This window comes from Lissotriton vulgaris, chromosome 7 (assembly GCF_964263255.1).
Source record: "Lissotriton vulgaris chromosome 7, aLisVul1.2, whole genome shotgun sequence".
Lineage (NCBI taxonomy): Eukaryota > Metazoa > Chordata > Amphibia > Caudata > Salamandridae > Lissotriton > Lissotriton vulgaris.
This window is the reverse complement of record NC_141695.1, coordinates 1,511,075,581-1,511,099,855: the sequence shown is the minus strand read 5'-3', so window position 1 is coordinate 1,511,099,855 and position 24,275 is coordinate 1,511,075,581. Positions and strand designations below refer to the sequence as shown.

The 24,275-nt window shown below is 45.9% G+C and overlaps 1 protein-coding gene across 4 annotated transcripts in view; it reads left to right on the top strand.

The window, feature by feature from the left end:
* Positions 1–24,275, top strand: part of ATXN2L (ataxin 2 like) — an 842,401-nt gene that overhangs the window by 92,852 nt on the left and 725,274 nt on the right. For all 4 annotated transcript variants that reach the window (XM_086932367.1, XM_086932366.1, XM_086932369.1 and 1 more), the window contains exon 4: positions 14,097–14,168. In XM_086932367.1, the coding sequence (XP_086788493.1) occupies positions 14,097–14,168 (72 nt within the window). The remainder of the gene's footprint in view (positions 1–14,096; positions 14,169–24,275) is intronic.

The window sequence follows — 24,275 nt, the reverse complement described above, 5'->3', positions numbered from 1 at the left end:
TTCTGTGACGAGTTCGCATATTTCGCATTCAGTGCGGTCTCACAGTTACTAATACAGTGCCAGCTCCGAGCGCCGCCATCTTAATCCCTTTCTTTTGCGCCCTTATTCAAATAGGTTTGCGTTCAGACAGTATTGTTCTGCGCCAGCACCGCTGCCAATATAGCTACTCCAACCAATTTTGCATGTCTAATCACCGTCGCGCAGTGACCGCCCATCACAACACCTGGACGCATATGTCTATGCAGGTCGTGTACAAGCAAACCGCCCGGGAGCCGCCGTTAACTTACTGCGCCCATGCGACTGTCACACCTCGGCGTAATCTGGTCCGTTCGGTCTGTTCGAGCAGTCGCTCCCGCATCGCAGCACCGCATTCACTTACAGGTCTGCGCCCGTGCATCTGGGTGCCTCTGTTGGGCGCCGTCCGGGGTCTCTGATCGCCTCCTATTCCGACGGGTCTCGGGCAGTCGCCATCTTGTCTGGTACGGACGCGATCATCGGCAGTGGTTGCGAGTCAGATTTCTTCCGTTTTGTTGTACTGACGGTGCAGAGAATTATATCATTGTGTGCCGTTTATCTTCCGCTGACGTAATTTCTGCTTTGGCATTAGAATCCGTAGCTGCATGTTCGTTAATTTATGTAAATAAAGGGGCCGGTCGGCGGAGCTGCCTAGTTAGCCAGCCATTCCACAGTGCGCCCTCTAGCGCCCCGGCATCTTGTATATTTATAGTACCTCACGCAAGACTGCAAATGCAACCACTTCAAGAGTGCCTAGCACGCCAATAGAACCAGGCTTGTGGTCAATTAACAGACCTAGTGTTGGTAGACAGTCTGACTCCTCGCTCTCTGCAATGGTGGAGCACCAAAAACCTTTCAAAGAGCCGACCATTTCTAGAGCCAGTTCCTCAAATAATCAGGACAGCGGACGCATCGCTCTCCGGCTGGGGAGCTCACCTACTGCATCACACCATGCAAGGTAGGTGGGCACCGCAACAAAAGTTACTCCACATCAACCACTTGGAGTTACTAGCGGTTTTTCTAGCCCTAAAAGCATTCCAAAAACCAGTATCGGGCAAAGCTGACTTATACCGCGCAGACAATATGACAGCCATGTACTACATAAACAAACAAGGCGGAAAACACTCTTTGCAGCTCTCTGTTAGCACAGCAGACATGGCAGATCTGCTAAGTCGACAGACACAGCAGATCCACGAGTGGGAACTTCATCCGCAAGATCTTCAACCGTTCTTTCAAATGTGGGGACAACCTCAGATAGACCTCTTCGCCACCCACGAAAACACAAAATGCATAAACTTTGCCACCAGCTATCCACACCAGCTGTCCAAAGGCAATGCGATATGGATGAACTGGTCAGGACAATTTGCGTACGCTTTTCCTCCTCTCCCCCTACTTTCGTTAGTGGTACGTAAGCGACAGCAACATTCCCTAACACTCATTCTAGTTGCTCCAACTTGTGCCAGACAACCCTGGTACACCACACTGCTGCAACTATCTGTGGTACCACACCAAAAACTAAGCCTATTAACACAGAACCAAGGAGAGATCAGACACCCGGACCCAGCTCAGCTCAACCTAACGATCTGGCTCCTGAAGTCATAGTTTGGTTACCTCAACCTTCTCCAGAATGTATGAAAGTTATTAAAGAAGCTAGACTTCCCACTACTAGAGCATGTTATGCTGCTAAATGGAAACCGTTTGTGATATACTGTGAAAACAACCACATAAATCCTTTACATGTGTCTATTCAACACATCATAGGGTACCTATTACACCTTCAAAAGTGTAATTTGGCCTACACGTCTATCAGACTACACCTTGCTGCCATTGCAGCATATTTACAAAATGGACATCTATCTATTTTTACAGTACCTGCTATAAAAGCTTTCATGGAAGGACACAAAAGAATAATCCCTCCCAGAACTCCACCTTCACCAGTGTGGAACTTAAACATTATTCTTACACGGTTGTCGGGACCTCCCTTTGAACAGTTACATAAATGTGAATTGCAATTCTTAACTTGGAAAGTAGCTTTCCTAGTAGCTATTCCTTCTCTCAGAAGAGTTAGTGAACTACAAGCATTTACCATTCAAGAACCTTTTCTGCAAATGCATCATAACAAAGTGGTTCTACGTACTAATCCTAAATTCCTTCCAAAAGTCATTTCAACATTCCATCTCAATCAATCTGTTGACCTGTCCGTATTTTTCTCGCAGCCACTAACAGTCGCAGAAAGAGCTCTACACAACTTAGATGTCAAATGAGCATTAATATACTACATCGAAAGGACACAAACGTTTCGTAAAACTAAACCTCTTTTTGTGTCTTTTCACCACCTCATAAAGGCAACCCCATATCAAAATTAGGGATAGCTAGTTGGATTGTTAAATGCATACAAATGTTACCAGAAAGCCAAACGTACGTAAATTCCTCCAAAAGCCCATTCTACAAGGAAAATAGGGGCTTCAATGGCATTCTTGGGGAACATTCCCCTAGATGATATATGCAAAGCAGCGACATGGTCTACACCGCACACATTCACAAAACACTATTGTGTAGATGTGCAAACTAAACAACAAGCCACTGTGGGCCAGGCATTACTAAAAACTCAGTTTCAAACCACTGCAACAGATATGGGTAGTCGCCGCTAAAGGTGGGTACTGCTATACAATCTATGCACAGTGTGTAATCTGCAGCTCATATGCCTCGAACGGAAAATGCTACCTACCAGAATGCATCTATTCTTGGCATGTAGAGCTGCAGAGTTACACACGCCCACCCGCCTCCCCGGCTGCCTTTATCTGTTCCTGTATTATCTTAATTAGATACACATCACATGGACATAACTACTTCTTGTACAGCTCCATCACTTCCCTAATGGCGAAAAACAATCTGGGGTTGGAGCCGGTGCCCATGCGCAATATCATCCAAAGGAGGAGTCACCTGTCCTGTGACTTCCAAAGACTTTACTACAACAAAAACAAACTGGAAACATCCGGGCCCAACACTAGGTAGCTATCTATGCACAGTGTGCAACTCTACATATCAAGAACAAATGCATACTGGTTAGTAGCATTTTCCTTTTAGTCCTACCCCCCCCCCCCCCCCCATTCTGCAGGTCTATCTTTTACCCTTTGTGTTAATTTAGGCATTTTGTTGCTCATTACAAGTCTCTTTGCGGCCACTTCAGAGTTTTCCGTCGGAGTTCCCTTTCCACCCCGATGGTGATGCAGGGCTCTCCTATATTGTATAGCTACCCTCCTGCCCTGTCCCCAGGCTTGTCGTCTTCCTCCACCTCCTTTTTTTATGCTCCTGTCGGCAGCTTGTCTCTACCGCTGGCACGCGGTCCCATAAGCCCCATTATGGGGTGCTAGAGTCCACTGGCGCAACTTCTCGCTAGTAAAGCCGTTCTATCCGCAGCTCACCTCTGGTGCGGTTGTCTCGGTGAGTGTCGGCCGTGAGTTCACGCGAGGTCTCTAGACAGTCTGCCAGCGGAGGGACCCCCCCTGCCGCTCTCTTCACTTGCTGCAGCAAATTCACTGAATTTTTTTAACTTAATGCACAGAAGGAACTCATCCCATGACTCAGAATTTTACTAACATACTGGCAAACTACTACACAACCAAAGCCAGACTGGTTGGACTCCAATGTAATCAAAGGAAACCACCACCACCAACCTATTTCCAACAATTCCCTCCAAGAGTAGGCTATCCCAGCCTCTCCATACCTTGAAACCACTAAAACAAAGTGAATGTTCGAGGCATGCGGGCTGCTGAATTTATATCTGTGCATAGATCGCCGCGTAGTGTTGGGTCCGGATGATTGCACATTGTTGTCCTGGAAGAGTCTTCGAAGTATCACGAGATAGGTGGCTCCTCCCCTGGACTACAGTGCGCATGGGCATCCTCTCCATCTTCAGATTGTTTTTTTCCGCCATTGGGTTCGGATGTACTTTCTCGACTCCAGTTCGGAATCGATATAAATTCTTTTCGCAAGGCCAAAAGGCCTTCGGGGCGTCGGTATGCTCTTGTTCGGTGCCTACTTGATCCAGTTCTTCGAACAGGACGTCAAAGGCAGTTTGCCTTTTTCGACACCAAAGGCCCCATAGACGATTGGCGATGGAACGGAGCCCGTTCAAGAGATGCCCCGTCTGCAACTCCAAATACCCTCACATTGATGTGCAGCCAGTGTGCAATAAATGTCAATCTCCGCATCACGACGAGGCCAGCTGCATGGCCTGTTCCAAGTTCCGGTCCAAGAAGATGCTTCGGCTTCGACGCGCCGAACGACAGTCGGCGCTGAAAACGGCGCCCGACCCGGAGAACATCTTCGAGGCCGAAGACGAGGAGGGCGTCTATGAAGAGGATCCTGACCAGCATTAGGACCCTGCGTCGGAGCACGACTCCAACTACGATATGGACGAGGAAGAAGACTACGTCCATGAGGAAGACGTCGTGGAGGTAGGAGACGACGCGGAAGCCATCGGAGCCGTCGATGACGACTCGAGTGATGAGCAAGGCCCACCCGCAGTTGCGGGGCCCAAAAGTGACACTGTACTCTCTACGGCTCAGGTCGGGGCATCGCCGGAAGTCCTTAGCCAAGATCTTTACCCACATTCTATAGCCCCGCGTCAAGGCCTGGCTAAGAATGCCTCTAAAGAGCCATCGGTCGATATACCAATCTCAGTGGCGAAATCGAAACCAACGGATGCAAAATCGAAACCGAAACTGCTAAACACAGTACTCGGATCGACGGCCTCGGATTCATCGGCTCCAATGAAATCCAAAAGTGTCATCGACCCGTCGGGGTCACAAGGGTGCGTCGACCCAAAGAGCGGGGCGCCGAAGCCTCTCCCTGCAGTCAAGCATGTCACATTGACGCCGTCGACGTCCAAACATGGCGACACTGGCAAAGGACTCAATGCTAAAAAGACTGTCTATCCGAAGCTTACAGCCTCCAAGCCACTGTTGAGCAAGGCCTTCGAGTCGAAAAGCAAACCCGACCCGAAAGAGCTTGTCGCGTCGAAGCCAAAAAGCGTACCTGCTGCGCACCAGGAGCTCGAGTCGACGCAAGGTCGCAAGCCAGCTACTGATCAGACGAAGTCGGTCGGATCGAAGACAGCGCCACCCCCAAAAAAGGTCGGTTCGTCTCCAATGCTTGCGCCACCACTTAAATTCGGACTACCCCTGACCGCTCGACCCAAAGCGTTCGAGCCACAGAAAAGCACCGACACGTCCAAAAAGGCGTCGGTAGTTTCAAGGTCTCCGTCCATTCAGGAGGATGTAGTGTTCCAGGCACCTTCCTATGACAATCAGTCAAAGCTGTTCATCGACTCAGATTCTGGCAGGCTCACCATCCACAAAAGGAAGATCGCTCCAGAACACCAATTAGAGTCATACTAAATCCCTCTCAAAAGGAAAAGGGATTCTGCCACCTCACCTGTTCTTTTTAAACCTGTGGAGTCCTATAACCAAGACTATGCCTATTCTCCCACACGCATCAATGACGATGTGGGGAAGGGATACAATGAGGATGAATTTTCTTATCCCGCTGACACAGATCAGGAGGAACCTCAAACCTGGATTGACCCTGATGAGCCTCAAACCACACCGGACACTCAGTCCTACACTGTCAAAACCTCGCCTACTGAAGATACGGCAGCGTTCAACGCATTAATTGAAAGGGCAGCCAATAACCATGACGTGGCAATGCACGCTGACCCAGTGGAGGAAGACTTTCTGTTTGATACCTTTTCGACTTCAGAAAGATCGGTAAAGACATTACCTATGCTAAAGGGTGTCCTTAAACATGCTACTGACATTTTCAAGGAGACCACAAGGGCAAGGGTTGTAAACCCAAGGATTGAGAGGAAATACCGGCCTGCGCCTGTGGACCCTATGTATATCAGGGGCCAACTCCCATTGGACTCCTTAGTGATGGCTAATGCTCGCAAGAGAGCAAACTCTCAAACAAGTGGTGATGCTCCTCCTCCGGACAAAGAATCCAAAATCTTAGAAGATTCTGGCAAACGTGTAGCTGCTCAAGCGGCGAATATTTGGAGGATCTCAAATACACAGGCCCTATTAGCCAGATATGATAGGGCTCACTACGACACGTTCGAGCAGCTACTACAACACCTGCCTGATGCTTATAAAGAGGGAGCAGAAATGCTTATTCAGGAGGGGAAGTTAATTTCCAATGCATAAATCAAGTGTGCACTCAATGCAGCAGACACAGCGGCTAGGGCCATCAACACTAGTGTGATGCTAAGACGCCATGCCTGGCTCCGCATCTCTGGTTTTAAACCAGAGATACAAACAACTCTGCTCAATCAGCCGGTTAACCCTGACTTTCTTTTTGGTCTTGATGTGGACACGACCCTTGAAAAGATTAAAAAGACACTGAGACGGAAAAATCCATGGGGGCTCTGCAGTCACAACAGTTCAGGGGCGGTTCCTTTTGTCGCTCCGGTAACAGGGGAGCCTCTAGAGGTCAAGCATCACAGCAAGCCCAATACAACAAGGGGAGCACGCAGACCACCTATGTCAAAAACAACAGGGGTGGATATCGTGGGAACAGCACCATGGGCAGAGGACGTGGAAATAATATTGCCAGATCCTCTGCCACCAATAAACATTGACGCCTTGTCACTGCCCCCGGACCATATAACACCGGTCGGGGGAAGACTTCAGCAGTTCCTGCCGGTCTGGGAAGGTATTACCACAGACAGGTGGGTGAGGCCACTTCTACAATACGGCTAATGTCTAGAACTGACCTCCACTCCACCTAACATACCCCCAAGGCACCGTCCTATGTCCGCAGAGCACATGCACTTATTGCAGCAAGAAGTACTCTGCATGCTGAAAAAAGGGGCCATAGAACTCGTGCCTTTAGAACAGCAAGGCACAGGGGTGTACTCACTGTACTTCTTAATCCCAAAAAAGGACGTGTCTCTCCGGCCCATTCTAGACCTCAGACCCCTGAACCAGTACATCTTGTCAGAACATTTTCACATGCTGACTTTTCAGCAGGTTCTACTATTGCTCAGTCAGGGGGACTTCCTAGCAACCCTAGACCTAAAGAACGCATATTTTCACATCCCGATTCACCGAGGACACAGGAACTATCTCAGGTTCGCCATAAACAACCAGCATTACCAGTTCAAGGTCCTGCCTTTCGGGGTCACTACTGCCCCCACGGTGTTCACCAAGTGCTTGGCGACAGTGGCTGCGCACCTTCGGAGACTACACATCCATGTCTATCCTTATCTGGACGACTGGCTTGTCCAAGCAGAGTCAGCCCAGCAGTGTGCCAGCCACATGTCCCGCACAATTCACCTCCTACACAGTCTAGGGTTTTCACTAAATTACCCAAAATCACACCTTCAACCCGCACATGTGCAACAATACCTAGGTGCGACAATAAACACTCTGGCAGCAACAGCGCCGCCGAACTCTGCCAGAGTCAACAGCATGCAATTGCTAATTCAGAAATTCAGGCCCCAACACTCCCAGCGGAGGTATTTATGCAGCTGATAGGTATGATGGCCTCCTGCATCTTCATAATCCCGCACGCGAGGCGACACATGCGTCCGCTTCAGGAGTGCTTGGCACAACAGTGGAACCAGGCTCATGGACATCTGGAAGACCTAGTGTTGGTGACCGGTCGTGCATACAACTCTCTGCATTGGTGTAACACACAAAACCTTTGCAGGAGACGACTGTTCCAAGAGCCTGTACCACAAATAGTGCTGGCGAATGACTCCTCTCTCCAGGGCTGGGGAGCGCATGTCCTCCATTATACAGTGCAGGGACTATGGAGGACGCAACAGCAAAAAATGCATATCAACCTTTTGGAGCTGATGGCGATCTTCCTGGCGATAAAGGTGTTCAAATTGCATCTGTGCAACAAAGTCTTGCTGATCCGGACGGACAACATGGCTGCCATGTATTACATCCAGAAGCAGGGAGGCACACACTCTCCACAATTGTCTCATCTAGCCCAGAGCATGTGGAAGTGGGCCATTCAGAGGAACATGTTCCTCATGGCGGCACATCTCCCAGGCAAGGACAACCAGATGGCGGACCTGCTCAGCAGGCACAGCCATCAGATGCACGAGTGGGAGATACACCCCTCGGTGCTCCAACCATATTTCCAGCAGTGGGGTCATCCAGAAATAGACCTATTCGCCACACAGGAAAACGCAAAATGCCAAACCTTCGCCGCCAGGTTCCCACACCCGCAGTCTCAGGGCAATGCGATATGGATGAACTGGTCAGGCAGATTTGCGTCCGCTTTTCCTCCAGCACCGCTCATCCCGCTAGTGGCACGCAAACTGCAACACCACTCCATGACGCTCATCCTGGTTGCTCCAACGTGGGCAAGGCAGGCGTGGTACACCACGTTCCTAGAACTTTCAGTGGGGCCTCACCAACGACTGCGCCTCACTCCCAGTCTCCTCACTCAGAACCATGGAGACATTCAGCACCCAGAGCCACGACAGTTGATCCTTGCAATATGGCTCCTGAGGTCCTAGTTTGGCTACCTCAACTTACCCCCTGACTGAACATCTTCAAGGAGGCAAGAAGACCTACTACCAGGGCATGCTATGCGGCCAAATGGAAGTGATTTGTCATTTACTGTTCCAATAATGACATAAATCCACTGGATGCGTCCACGCAAAACATTATCTGTTATTTGCTGCATCTATACAGATGCAATCTGGCATATAGTTCCATCACAATACATTTGGCTGCAATGGCAGCTTATCTTCAAAACAGACAGCATCTTTCTCTTTTCAGGGTGCCAGCCATTAAAGCTTTTATGGAGGGACTCAAGAGTGATCCCTCCCAGACACCCTCCTTCACTTGTTTGGAATCTGAACGTGGTTCTCACCAGATTAACGGGACCACCCTTTGAACCTCTTCACTCTTGTGAGATACAGTTTCTGACATGGAAAATGGCCTTTCTAGTAGCAATCACATCGCTAAGAAGAGTTAGTGAGCTTTAAGCACTAACTATTCAAGAGCCTTTCATGCAGGTTCATGCTAATAGGGTAGTGCTGCGTACCAACCCTACATTCATGCCCAAGGTGGTGTCGCAGTTCCACATTAACCAAACCATAGAGCTACCTGTTTATTTCCCAAATCCCGATTCAGTGGCAGAACGAGCACTGCACACTTTAGATGTTAAAAGAGCTCTCCTGTATTACGTTGACAGGACAAAGGATTTCAGAAAAACTAAGCAACTGTTTGTTGCCTTCTCCCCACAACACAAAGGCAACCCCATTTCCAAATCCGGTATAGACAGTTGGATTGATAAGTGCATACAAATATGTTATCAAAAGGCTAAACGCACGTTAACAATTCCCCCACGAGCGCATTCCACACGCAAGCTAGGGGCATCCATGGCTTTCCTGGGTAACATTCCTCTAAAGGATATATGTAGAGCAGCCACATGGACCACCGTACATACATTTACCAAACACTATTGCGTAGATGTGCACTCCAAACAGCAAGCTGCTGTAGGACAAGCTGCTCTCAAACCTCTTTTTCAGACTGCTGCAGCTGGCACGGGCAACCACCGCTAAGGAGGTAACTGCTCTTTATTCTATGCACAGATACGAATTCAGCAGCCCACATGCCTCGAACGGAATATGCTACTTACCAGTATGCATCTGTTCTTGGCATGTAGGGCTGCTGACATTCATATCACCCGCCCTCCTCCCCGGTGCCTGTCGCAGCTACAGCACTCAGAATCATTCTCAGGCATGTTCATCACTTACTGTACTACACTCCATCTCTGCCACAATGGCGAAAAACAATCTGAAGATGGAGGATGCCCATGCGCACAGTAGTCCAGGGGAGGAGCCACCTATCTCGTGATACTTCGAAGACTCTTCCAGGACAACAATGTGCAATCATCCGGACCCAACTCTAGGCGGCGATCTATGCACAGATATGAATGTCAGCAGCCCTACATGCCAAGAACAGATGGCATGGTAAGTAGCATATTCCTTTTGGATCTGGTCAAGGCAAGCAAGTGTGACCCTTATCCACTACAAATCTTCAAGAACATTATTCTAACTACCTCTGCTAACACACCTTTAAGAAGGATCATCAATAATTCACTACCATGGACTCCAAATTATCAATGAATGCTCAAGATGACAAGTTAGTAAGATCTTGCTTAATTATAATGAAAACTGTGCGACACATCTACACACACCTAGAATTTCCACACACGTTCCAGGCTACTATCCCTTTTGTACTGTCCAATTTTGATTAAGCCAATGGCCTCTACTACGGACGGATCATCTGTATCAACTATGAAAAAACTGCAACAAATTCACAACTCTGCTGCTAGACTTATTATAAATATAAAGCCACAAGCCCACATCTCCCCTGCTTTGAGGGCCCTACATTGGTTACCAGCTGCCAGAAGATCTACATTCAAGCTGCTTTGTATCACCCACGAAGCACTATATGGGACGGGCAATTTTTTTCACAAGAATAACCTCACCACATACATACAACAAAGGAAACTCTGCTCCTGATTGGTGCCTTGCCTCAAAATCTCAGCATACAGCAAAATTATGGAATTCATTACCTTCAAACATAAGAGCCACGGTTAACTATCTTATCTTTAGAAGACTACTCAAGAGCTGGCTCTTTATTACATGACCACCACACTCTACATGTAAATAAATATGTATACTTTGATTATATGTGTGTATTTAGATATGTGCATTTCTTTGTACAAAATATACAGTAACAGTTTAAAATATATAGATATATAGATATTTGTCTGCTTAGCAAATGTGTAAATATATATCAAGATATATATGAACAATTAGTTTATGCTTAACATAAATACAGGTGTTTATGCAAGTTACTTGATTAGATGCTTATGGAACTCTGTTTATACATCTACCACAATATGTGAACATGATCCTAACTATTGTATTTATAAGTGCTTGACTATTGAAACATTGAGAGAAACAAAACATATAAAACAACAAATTAAATCACTAATCAATTAGCTTTACATACAGCAACACCTGCGTTTCTATTGATCTGTCCATACTTGCCCACATGGAACTTAAGAAAATACAGTTTTATCACTTTATTTTTCTTTATACATGTATACCCTTTCTTTCTATGTAATTGGGTATTTATAATTTTTGTTACTTTACTCATACTGTTAAAAGAAAAGACATCTCCCTTCAATGCACTACTGTCTTATCCTATACTTCTCACAATATATCCTCTACCTTCACTCTGACTCATCCCAAACCTCATCCTACTACCATGATCTCCCATAGATGCTCTCTGGCCTCTTACCTCCTTTATCCCTCCGTGACCCACCGCAAACCTCATTTTATTACTATGATCTCCAAAATAGCCCTTCCTAGACTCTACCATCCTCTATCCCTCCTTTTATCCATCCCAAACCATATTGAACTAATATGATCTCCCAAATAACACTATCTATCTCCTTTATCTTATTCAATCAAACTAACAGACTCCTATGTCCACTGCTCAAATTAACAACTTATATTTCCCTATACTAATCCACCATTAATCCGTAGTAGTATGCTACTCGCTGATATGTACTTCAACTCCTCGTCCGTGGTTGTAAGCACTACATAAATACCATTATATTACAATTACATTAAATACAGGAAAAATAGAGAACATTCTTCTCTCTTCAGAATACCTATCATTAAAGCCTTAATGGAAGGCCTTAAGAGAATGATTCCACTGAGGTAGGATGCTACATGTTACTCTGTGGAATCTCTGTATATTAGACTTGTGGCATACATTTGAGCAATTGCATTTGTCCTGTGCAATGTTTTTCTTGGGTGTTTGCTTTCATTGTAAGCTAGTCTTCTCTGAGACACAAGTCTGCTGCCAGCCTTAACTTTGCAAGACCCTTTTATCCAAATGCCTGCGGATAGGGTTGTCCTCTAAATGGACCTTAAATTCCTTCCCATTGTGGTCGCCCGCCTTTCTACTTCAAACAATTGAGCTACAAGTCTATTTCCGTCACCCAGACTTAGTAGCTGTAAGGCCTCTGCACACCCTAGCCGTTAAAAGAAACTTAAAGTTCTTACTACATAGTCAAAACCACATTTTTACGAAAAACTCAGATTTTTGCTGCTTCGGCTAAACTTTAGAAATGTTATCCTATATCAAAAGTGGGTATTGCTGGGTGGATTGTAAAATGTATTCAAATGTGGTTTTGAATCCAAAATCGTTCTCCCCACTCCCCCTAGGCTGCAGTCTACTAGGAGGTTAGGGGTGCAATCATGGATTTTTTTTTAGGAAATATTCCTATAGCTGACATTTGCAATGGAGCAAAATTTCACTAAACATTGCTTTGTATATATCCTTGCCCATCAAAAGGCTGGAGTTGGCCAAAGAGTATTAAAACCTCTGTTTCAGACATCTGCATCAATCACTGACAAGCCACCGCTTTGAGGGAGTACTGATTTACTGCCTATGCAAACATATGCATCTAGAGCAAAAACATTCTATGAGTGGTATGTTAATTGCCTTGTAAATATGTTAGTAGCTTAAAGTGCTATAGATTCACATGCGCCCACCCACCTTTTTTTGGGTCAGTGTCTTGTTTGCACTTCTTACATTAAGAATTTATTTTACTTTTTAATAAACCGTTTTCATGGTCACTATATTCTCGCGAATAACCACTCAATTCTTAATTGATTGCTGTGCGGAAAATAATCTTAACAAAGGAGTCGGTACCCACGCCCATTCCCTACCAAGGGAACACTTCTTTGAACAACAACTTGTGAAGTTCAAGCACAACACTGGATGGCAGGAATTTGCAGTGCTTGTGAATCTGTAGCCCTACAAGCTACGAACAGATGTTTACAGGGTAGGTAACATAAATCATTTGGTAGCTGTTCTCTATAACAGCAGATTTCTCTTCTATCGTTCCCACCTCCCCTTTGAATGAATGGTTATGGGTCAAAATAATAACGTTTTATTTCCATTGCATACTTTAATGTCATTCTTATTCTGCTGCTTAAGTGGCGTGGACACAACAGATGGGGGAAAGGTTTTGTACAGCAGTGCTGGGGTGCTTGTTAGGGTCGATGACATTACAGGTACATGACTGGTGAAAATTAACAGAGCCGCCCTCCTACCGGAAGAGCTATATGGAGTAAAGTTTTACAGGCCAGTCTGGTGCCTGGCGGAGTATTCAAGATTTGAGGATTCTGCAGGTAGATAGAATATCCACCAGAAATATTGTTACTGCAGGTGAGTAACTTTTTCTTCAATTCTGCAAAAAAAAGAATAAGGCAGGCCCCAACCCTGAGATCTTACATTTGTTGTTGCACTTGAAGCTTGTCTGGGACTGGAATTGGCTCCATCTCTACCATTAGGTCTAACTAATGTAGATGAAAAGCTGAAACATGATAGTGGGCACAATTTAAAGAAGTTTTTTTATAAAGTTACTGACCTATTTGTAGTAAGGGCAACATCCTAGTAAATGAATGGATTCCTGAGAATATCTTGAGGGCAGTATTTAAAAGGTTTCAGTAAACCATGGTTTAATAAAGAGATTTGTCTGCAATATCAGTGCTTGCCAAAATAAATTTTAATATGTTGCTCGGAAGTTTGGAAATGTTGCTGTTTATTTAGTAGCTTTCAGAGATTGCAAAATCTATAAATTGATTTATCAACAGAAAAAAAGAGAACCAGAAAGAACTTTGAGTGGATATGAATGTTGCTTTAAAATCTACTAAGGCACTGCAAGTATAGGGAATGGTCTGTTACCATTAAGACTTTATATTAATTGTGTTTGATATTGTTTCTGGCCCTTACATTATTTATTTTGTGTGGGGTACTAGGGTAGTATCCTCTGTGAATGCTTTAGTTTGCCACGGATGCATTACAAATTGAACAAATGTATGCTTTCGAACGATCACCTTCAGTGCTGCTGGGTTGAGCAGCCAAGTCGGTCAACCTGATAAGGCTCACAGTTCAGAAAAGCTGAAGTGGGCCTAATTTTGCATTTCTTCTCATCTTTTTTTTTTTTTGCTTTTTCTTTAGGGCTCTGCTTGTGATGTGAGAGTGAAAAATGGCAACGTCTTTCAGGGAATTTTCAAAACCTTAAGTTCTAAGGTAAGATTTCTGTAAACTATGTGGCTTTTGACAAAAGCCCTAAAATAATTAAAAATATCAATGCTTTCCTACCTTATTTTAATTTTTTTTTTTGGTTTGATAACCTTGAGTTTTTTCCAACCAGTGAACTCCACTGTTCTGCATTCCAGTAGGGATATTGCATCTATTTTCTGTTTTGTCATAAGTGATGTTTTATAATGACTGACAGCTAACCAGTTGTTTCCCCCTGGTGGTGGTCTGTTGACTGGAGTTTTTTCCACCAGATTATTATTTCAAAAATAATTGACCGATGATTCTAGGCACATGGTAGCAGAAAACGTTTCTTCCCACATCAGCTTTTGCAACATAGAGCAGCTAATCTTGCTCTTTAGTATGTTCTTCCGGCTTTCAAGACAGACTCCCTCTTTGATCAAACAGCCAGCACAACAGTGTTGTACAACATGTACAAGCAGGAAAGCATCAGATTGATGATTTTCACTTGAGTTGAAAACAATTTGAAATTGCTACTGGTCAAGAATCTCTGAATCCCTGGAATGCATCTCCCAGGAGAACAAATAGAGGCTGATGTGCTCAGTAGGATTTTTCAGGAGAATCATGAATTGTCCTCAAAGACTAAAGCTTAGGAAACTCCCTTTTTAAATGGGTTCCCTCATTTGGACCGATTTTCAAATGCTGAAATCAATCAGTTCCTTGGCTTTGACGAAAGTACAAACCAGGGTCAAAGGGGAATGACCTTTTGATACTCTGGTTAGGGAACATTATGTTCGAGGCAAATGAGCTGCAGATCCTACACTTGGCAATAGATCGCCACCTGGTGTTGGGCTCGGATGTTTGCAGGTTGTTGTCTTCTTGGAAGAAGTATTTGTAGTCCCGAGATAGGTGACTCCTCCATTGGACAGTACTGCGCATGGTCATCGACTCCATCCTTGGATTGTTTTTTTTCCGCCACTGGGTTCGGATGAAAGTTTTCCGCTCCGGCTAAAAAAGACTTTTCTGCATTTTCGAAGCGACAAACTTTAAACAAACTTCTTTCGACATCGAATAGACTTTTCGACATCACCAGCTACATTCCGGTGCGTCGACGCGGGCCATTGGGCATATCGGCGCTGTGCGGCATACGCCTCATGGACAGAACTCCATTCAAGAGATGCCCCGTATGTCGAGCAAAATTCCCTCATAGTGACCATCACGAGGTTTGCAACCTCTGTCTCTCGCCAGAACACGAGTCGACCTGCACAGCCTGTGCTTCCTTCCGATCGAAGACCATCCGGGATCGGAGGGCCCGTCGAGATGAGATCAGCTCCAGCACCGGAGCCAATCTTTGAGGATTGAGATCGTCGAAGAAGACTTCTCCGAGGACGAATATCCAATTGAAGATATCTCAGAGGACGAGGGTCCACTTGGCGCAGAGGAGGACTTGCCTGATCTCCAGATCAAATCGGGGGCAGAGGATTCGGACGATTCGATTCCATCTCGACAACCCGTGAGTACATCTGCCCCTGCACGACAGACACTACCCAAACAAAAGGCAACGGTCAGCACTCCGCCCATGGGTCCCAGTCGAGACCGAAATTTACCCTCTAATGCCACACCTTCAGGCCCGGCTCCGAGGAAAGAGAATACGCCTTCCGGTGCATCGGCACCGAAGAATCACCATGTACCAATTCCACCTCCTCCATTGGCAACAAAACATCCTTCGACACCGAAGGACTTGTCGGCACCGAAAACAAAACACCCTTCGGTGCCCAAAGACAAGGACACTTCGGCACCCGTACCAAAATACACATCGGGGCCAAAGACAAAACCTGTACCGGACCCGAAAGCTTCGACTCCAAAACCTTCTGGTTCCAAAAACAAAGAGAGGAAGCCAGTTACCGGCGCCACAGGCCCAGCAAAACCTGTCTCCACGCCAAAACCTCCAATATCGGTACCAAAGACCCCATTTAAGACTAAACAACCTTCGGCACCGAAAACATTGCCACTGGACTCAGTTACTCCTCCTAAGGCAAAGAACACTAGACAACCTCTATCGGCTCCGAAAAAATCGACGCCAAAGAAAATTATAGAAGAGGAAAAACTGTTTAGACCAGATCCTAGACAGAAAAAAGTCCATATTATTCCAAAAAAGTCCATATTATTCCAGAAACTGGACATGTGGAAGCAATTACTTATAGAAAAAGACCAGCAAACACACCACTTACACCTGTGGTTCCTGCCAAAAAGGACTGTGCAACTTCTCCAATGCACCCTTCTTCTCCTTCACCTTCTTCCTCTCCTATTACTCCATATATTGAACCTATAACTTCTCCTATTCAATCTCCTGCATCATCACACCACACTGACGAGGAGTATGATTTAGGTGGGGGGGATGATGTTCCAGATCCACAAACATACCCTTTAGATGAGGATATCAACACAGAATATCCCAAGGATGACGATACATATAATTTTACACCAAACAATGCACCAGACATCCCTGATCCTCAGTACTACCCAACAAAACCTTCCCCTACAGAGGATAGTATTGGGTTTAATCATTTATTAAACAGAGCTTCACTTTACAATGGGGTTCCTATGCACTCTGATGCCATTGAGGAGGACTTCTTGTTAGACACTTTTGAACAGTCACAAAGGTCTACCCAAATATTCCCAATGATCAAAGGAGTCATTAAACATGCTCCAGAGATTTTTAAAGATCCAGTACGGTGTAGGGTGCTAAATCCTAGAATAGAGAAAAAGTATAGGCCAGCACCAGCTGATCCAGTATACATTAAGGGACATCTGCCATTAGACTCCTTGGTAGTGTCAAATGCACGCAGAAGGGCCAATTCTCAAACTTCTGGGGACACAAGCAACAAACATATGGCGTGTAGCAAATACACAAGCTTTACTCTCACGCTACAATAGGGCTCATTACGATCAACTAGAAAAGTTAATGGAACACCTACCAGATCAACACAAAGATCTGGCAGCAGAGCTTTTACAGGAAGGCAAATTAATATCTAATGCCTCAATTAAATGCGCACTAGATGTAGCGGACACAGCATCCAGAGCAGTTAACACTAGCGTTATTCTCAGGCGTCACGCATGGTTACGCATTTCAGGTTTGAAACCAGAAGTACAAACTACCATCCTGAAACATCCCTTTAATCAGAACCAATTGTTCGGGCCGGAAGTAGATAATACACTAGAAAAGATGAAGAAAGACACAGACACCGCTAAGTTTATGGGAGCATTACAATCCACCCAAACTAGAGGGTCTTTTCGCCGCTCCTCTTAGGAGGCTCCAAGCAGACCGGCGCAGACACAACATCATCTTTTAAAACTCATACACAAACCTCCTCTAATAAAGGTTATTTTAGAGGAGGATACAGAGGCAATAACAACAAGGGAAGAGGTAGAGATAGTAACAACCGCTCCTCTTCCACTCCTAAACAGTGACTTCCCTCTGCCTCCCCTACAGCATTCCACTCCTGTGGGGGGCAGACTTTCACAGTTCCTACCTGTCTGGAACTCCATCAAAACAGACAGGTGGGTAAGACAAATTATCCAACATTGCTACTGCCTAGAACTCGCAGCAACCCCCCCCCCCCCCCCCCCCAACATACCACCAAGGCAGCGTCCAATGTCTGCAGAACACATAACCCTGCTTCAACAGGAAATTCTAGCACTTCTACAAAAAGATGCTATTCAAGTAGTTCCGTTAGAGGAACAAGGACAGGAGTTTACTCCCTGTATTTCCTAATTCCAAAAAAGGACGGGACATTAAGACCAATTCTCGATCTCAGACCCCTCAACCACTACATACAATCAAATCATTTTCACATGATCACTCTACAACAGGTACTCCCATTACTACAACAGGGAGACTCTGTCCACACTAGACCTAAAGGACCCCTACTTTCACATTCCAATACATCCTGCGCACAGGAAGTATTTAAGGTTTGTCATACAAGGACGACACTATCAGTTCAAAGTCCGTCCATTCGGGGTCACAACAGCACCACGAGTGTTTACAAAATGCTTAGAAGTAGTGGCAGCACAGCTCAGAAGACAACAAATACATGTCTTCCCCTACCTAGACGACTGGCTCATAAAAGCAAAATCGTTCAACTAGTGTGACAACACACAAAACAAACAATTCAAACATTGCACAACTTAGGGTTTACGATAAACTACACCAAGTCGCACCTAGAGCCTTCGCACGTTCACCAATATCTAGGAGCTACTATGAACACATCTGTAGCTCTAGCGTATCCCAGTCAAGCCAGGATTCAAAGTTTTCAGAACTTGGTCTCCCTTTTTCAATGCCAACACTCTCTCCAAGCCAGAGTGTTCATGAAACTAATAGGCATGATGGCGTCTTGCATCTTTATAGTACCTCACGCAAGACTGCAAATGTGCCCACTACAAGAATGTCTAGCACAACAGTGGAATCGGGCTCAAGGTCAGCTCACAGACCTGGTGTTGGTAGACATCTGTACATATCGCTCTCTGCAATGGTAGAACAACAAAAACTTGACAAAGGGACGGCCGTTCCTAGATCCTGTTCCACAAATAGTGCTCACGACAGATGCATCCCTCACAGGATGGGGAGCCCATCTCTTCCATTATACCACACAAGGTCAGTGGAACAATCAAAAGAAACCGTTCCACATCAACCATTTAGAGTTGCTAGCAATTTTCCTAGCACTCAAAACTTTTCAAGTACAAATCTGAAACAAAGCTGTCCTAGTCCGGACGGACAATATGACAGCCATGTATTATATACAAAAACAGGGGGGGACACACTCTCTGCAACTGTCCCAACTTGCACAGAACATTTGGAGATGGGCAATCCCTCAAAACATACATGTGACAGTAGAACACCTTCCAGGGATTCACAACCATATAGCAGATCTGTTGAGCCGCTAGTCACAACAGATTCACGAATGGGAGTTGCACCCACAAGTTCTTCAACCATTCTTCCAAATTTGGGGGGGCATCCACAAATAGACCTGTTTGCCACCCACGAGAACACAAAATGCCCAACCTTCGCCGCCAGGTTTCCACACTCACGGTCTGAGCGGAATGCAATATGGATGAACTGGTCAGGCAGATTTGCGTACGCTTTTCCGCCTCTCCCATTCATTCCACTAGTAGTACGCAAGCTCAGACAACAGTCTCTCAAACTAATACTAGTGGCCCCCATATGGGCACGTCAGCGGTGGTTCACCACGCTACTAGATCTCTCACTGGTTCCACATCAGAAATTACGGCTCACGCCATCCCTGTTAAAACAGAACCATGGAGAAATAAGGCACCCAGAACAAAGCCAACTGAATTTGGCGATCTGGATCCTGAAGTCCTAGAGTTTGGTTACTTAAACTTACCACCAGACTGTATGAATATAATTAAAGAAGCTAGAAAACCCACTACCAGAGCATGCTATGCTGCGAAGTGGAAATGGTTTGCAATATACTGTAACGATCATCACATTGATCCTCTGGATGTTTCCATCCAAAATATCATTTGCTACCTTCTACATTTACAAAGGTCCAATTTGGCTTATTCTTCCATACGCCTGCATCTAGCAGCAATTGCAGCGTATTTACAAAATAGACATCTATCTCTCTTTAGAGTACCTGCAATAAAATCATTTATGGAAGGATTAAATAGAATAATCCCACCTAGCTTACCACCTGCTCCAGTATGGAACCTAAATGTGGTCCTTACAAGACTCATGGGACCCCCTTTTGAGCCGTTACATAAGTGTGAACTGCAATTCCTAACATGGAAAACTGCTTTCCTTATTGCCATTGCCTCTCTCAGAAGAGTTAGTGAATTACAAGCATTCACAATAGAAGAACCATTTTTTCAAATACATCCTGTGAGAAGTTGGCCTGATATATGATGTTCACTAGTTCTAGTGACCACCTTGAATCAGTCCAAACAACCCTTATGGTGATTGGTTGTAAGTCAACCTTCTAGACCAGCTATCCTAGTGGTAGCGTGGACAAAGCAGTCTTAGGCTAAACTCTTTTGGCATGTGAAGCCAGCTGTATTACCATATGTAACCCCCTTGAACACCAAGTGAAAGGACACCACACAGGATATATATTCGAAATATATATGTATTTATTACTACAAATAGTCCCCTGAACACTTTATGAGCTCACGAGCAAACACGTTAAAACAATTCAATTGATAATATACAAAAGTGGCACAATTATGGATAGGCCCGGGTGGCCCCTAAAACCATATACTAAAGAAGTGGTATAAGTACCACGAGTCGAAATGAAGTAAGGCCTAGGGCATCGCTGGGGCTACGCTGGACTAACACAGGTTAGGAACTAGGAGGCCCACGGGATCTGGTTTGCAGTGCGCAAAAGTTAGAAGCAGTTCTCATTGGAATCAATACATGCGTAAAAGTTAAAAAGGTGAAGGTAGGAAGTCTTCCGGTCAGTCTAGGACTTAACCCTTTGGAATCTGGACACTAGGAGTGTTAAACTACTCTGGGGCACCGGAGTGCCAGCGTTACCTCACCCACAGGAAGTGGGTGCAGTGGTGCCAAAGTGTGTCGGGATTCTGCAGGAGTCCGGATGGAGCCTTGGAGTGTTGATGCTGCAGGCCACCTGATGTGAAGAGTTCCGGTGGATCCAAGAGTGGATCTGAAGAGGTGAAGACCTGAAAGCAGAGGGGACAATGTTCGGTCACTAGCCAGTGACTGGCGTGGAACCAGGAAGGAACCTAGTGTTGTCTGGTGCCAACACGTGATCTCGTGAAGCTTGTCTCTTCAGCAGCGTGGACTAGGCGACGATGACGACGACCAGGAGTCACTCACGAGCTGTCCCACATATGCTCTAGTTGATGGCGGTGTCGGCCTCTTGATCGGACCAAACAGGCCTTGGCTAATACAAGCCACGAAGGAAACAGAGCAGGCTTCTCACTCTAACCAGCAAGGTCAGAGGGGTTGCTGCTTTTGGGAGCAGCAAGGGCCAGTCTGGAGCAACCAGACCAGCGGTGGAAAGTTGTTGTTTGGGCGCCAAAATGGCCACTAGCCAACGGACTAGTAACCGGATAGGCGCGTCGAGTGGAACAAAGCAAAAGGTCCCCACGCAGATCTCGTGAGAGTTGGATGGCTGGTCCTTGGTGCTCGGTGGTGGGGCTTCTCAAGACCTCAAGCACAGCGATGAGGGTACCTCAGGGGCTGCGCAGTCAGCTTCTCGTGGACTTTTCAAGAGGTCCGGTCCCATGTCTCAGGTCGCCTCCACTCGTCTCAGCTTAGCAGGGACTGTGGATCGGGCTGTTAGATGTCTGGGAGTCTGGTTCTTGTCAGGCTCTGGGTTCGGGCTCCGGCGGGAGGCGGCGGCAAAACAGTTGTTGCTTGCTGGATGGTACCTGTGTTCACAGGGTGGCCACTCCTTGGCCACAAGGGAGATTCTTCAGTCTTCTGAGCAGCAGAATGTCGAAGGTCCACAGTTTCTTCTTATGTAGTCTAATTTCAGGGTAATCTGCCGTCTTGGGACTCAGCTCCTACAGGGCTCGACAAATCCACTCGCCCGCTCGCATTTGCGAGGGAGAATGGATGAGGACGAGCTATTTTTAGGTCCTACTCGCCCTTTCTGGCGAGTAGGAAGTCAAACTAACTTTTGTCCTCTGTCTTTGAAAACAGAGCAAAAGTGACAAGATAACATGATTTAAAGGCATTTTTATTGCTCATTAAGGGAATGAGCAATAAAGATGCCTTTAAATCTTGTTAACTTGTCACTTTTGCTCCGTTTTCAAAGACGGAGGTCAAGTGGGTTGCAGTCAGGTCGAGGGGATTTTCCATGGTACTAGACCAGCAGGACTAGTACCATTTTTCGGATTTGTCGAGCCCTGTCCTACTTTTAAACCAATTCTAGGGGCTGGACTACCTACTAGGTCCCTCCTATGGTTGGGACCAGGAAGGGGGGTGGTTACACCCCCTTTCCTTAGTCCAGTTTCGCGCCAGAGCTGGGGCTGGAGTGCCCCAGCACCGGTTTGAACTGGCCTATGCACGGGGACACCTTGTGTGCCCCGGGCATGTCTGATTCTATTCAGCCCTACCTAGCCAGATACACAAAATCCTGTCTGGGGTGGTGCTAGCACCTCCCAAGGCAGGAACCCTTTGTCCAAGCCTCCCTTGCTGGAAGGACTCCCAGCAGCAGGAGGTCAGACTTGTGTCTGTTGTTTGCAGCATCCATTTTGTGATGCTGAGGCTCTGTTTAACTTTAACCGGGGTTCAGGTTCTGTACATGTCGTGACCCTCTAGAAGGGTGGAATGCTACCCCCGTCGCCAGAATTGGCGAGGGGGTAGTATTCCAATTCGTATGACACCTTACTCGACATGTTTTGATAATGTCAAACCAGTTAGCATTTGACCGCGAGGTTCATAATGCACTTAAGAGTATATGGTATGACGCTATCAGGAAACAGCTAAGGACAGGGTTCCGAAAGCTGCAGACAGGCTCAGCTCATGCTAGAGCACTATCTCACACATAACCAAGCACTCTGCCTCCAGGATTGATAAGGCCTGCCATAGGAATGACTTGTTGGTTACTGTGTGTCCTTGTATAGGTTAGGTATAGAGATACTATACCTAAAGCAAAGTGTGATTACAGCACCTTGCCCCAGCTGAGTGATCAGCCAGTTGTGTCAAATAGTAAGGCCAGGCTAGGGGTGGCACAATACTTGCTGCAGCCCCTGGTAGGCCTTGGATGCACCTATGCCCTGGGTACCTAGGGTACACTGTACAGGGGCTCACAAGGTGATCCATGTTCCAATTGGTAAGGCACCTAAAGTGTCTTGGCATAGATTTAGAGAGAGAACAGCAGGCTGTGGGTCTGATTGGCAGGCCCACAGCCACATTAAGTCGTAAACCAGTGAAGCAAAAAGCAAAAATCTGGGGTGACTATAAGATAGCAGACCCTACTCTCCTACACATCCCAACAAAGTGGTTCTTAGACCCAATCCTAAATTCCTGCCAAAGGTGATTACCTTGTTTCACCTTAACCAATTAGTAGAGTTACCAGTGTTTTTCCAAAAACCAGACTCTGTTGCAGAAAGGGCTTTACACACCTTAGATTTGAGAAGAGCTCTACTATACTACACAGACAGGACCAAATCCTTCAGAATGACAAAACAACTATTTGTATCTTTCTCTCAACCACACAAAGGCAATCCCATCTCTAAAGGAGGAATTCCCAGATGGATTGTTAAGTGTATTCAAATATGCTATCAAAAAGCTAAGCGTACACTAATAGTTCCTCCTAGAGCACACTCTACTCGTAAACTAGGAGCCTCTATGGCTTTCTTAGGTAACATACCACTAGAGGATATATGCAAGGCAGCAACATGGTCCACAATACACCCCTTCACTGAACACTATTGTGTTGATGTGCAAACCAAGCAGCAAGCTGCAGTGGGCCAAGCTGTCCTTAAAACACTATTTCAGTATGCTGCAACGGATACAAACGACCACTGCTAGGGGAGACACTGCTGCACAATCGTTGCTAAGTGTAGGATTGTAGGAGAGTAGAGTCTGCAATCCTATGGTCACCCCAGAGTTTTGCTTTTTGCTTCACTGGTTTACGACTTTCCCTGGCTGTGGGCCTGCTAATCAGACACACAGCCTAGCTGTTCTCTCTCTAAATTGACATCCATGTACTTTAGGTGCATTTACCAATTGGTATTGGGTCACTCTTGTAAGTCCTTGTACAGTGTACCATAGGTACCCAGGGCATAAGTACACCCAAGGCCTACAGCATGTATTGTGCCACCCCTGGCTGGCCATCTAAACATACACAACTGGCTGGTAAAACAGCTGGGGCAAGGTGGTGTATTCACCCTTTGCTTTAGATATAGTATACCTATATCTAACCCTAAAATGGACACATATCCTCCTATAAGTCACTCTTATGGCAGGCCTTAACAATCCTGGAGGCAGAGTGCTTGGAATTATGTGAGATGGTGCTCTAGCATGAGCTGAGCCTGTCTGCAGCTTTTGGAACCAAGTCCTTCAGCTATTTCCATGATAACGCTATACCATATACTCTTAAGTGCATTATAATCCTCGCGGTTATTGCTAACTTTGGCGTAACATTA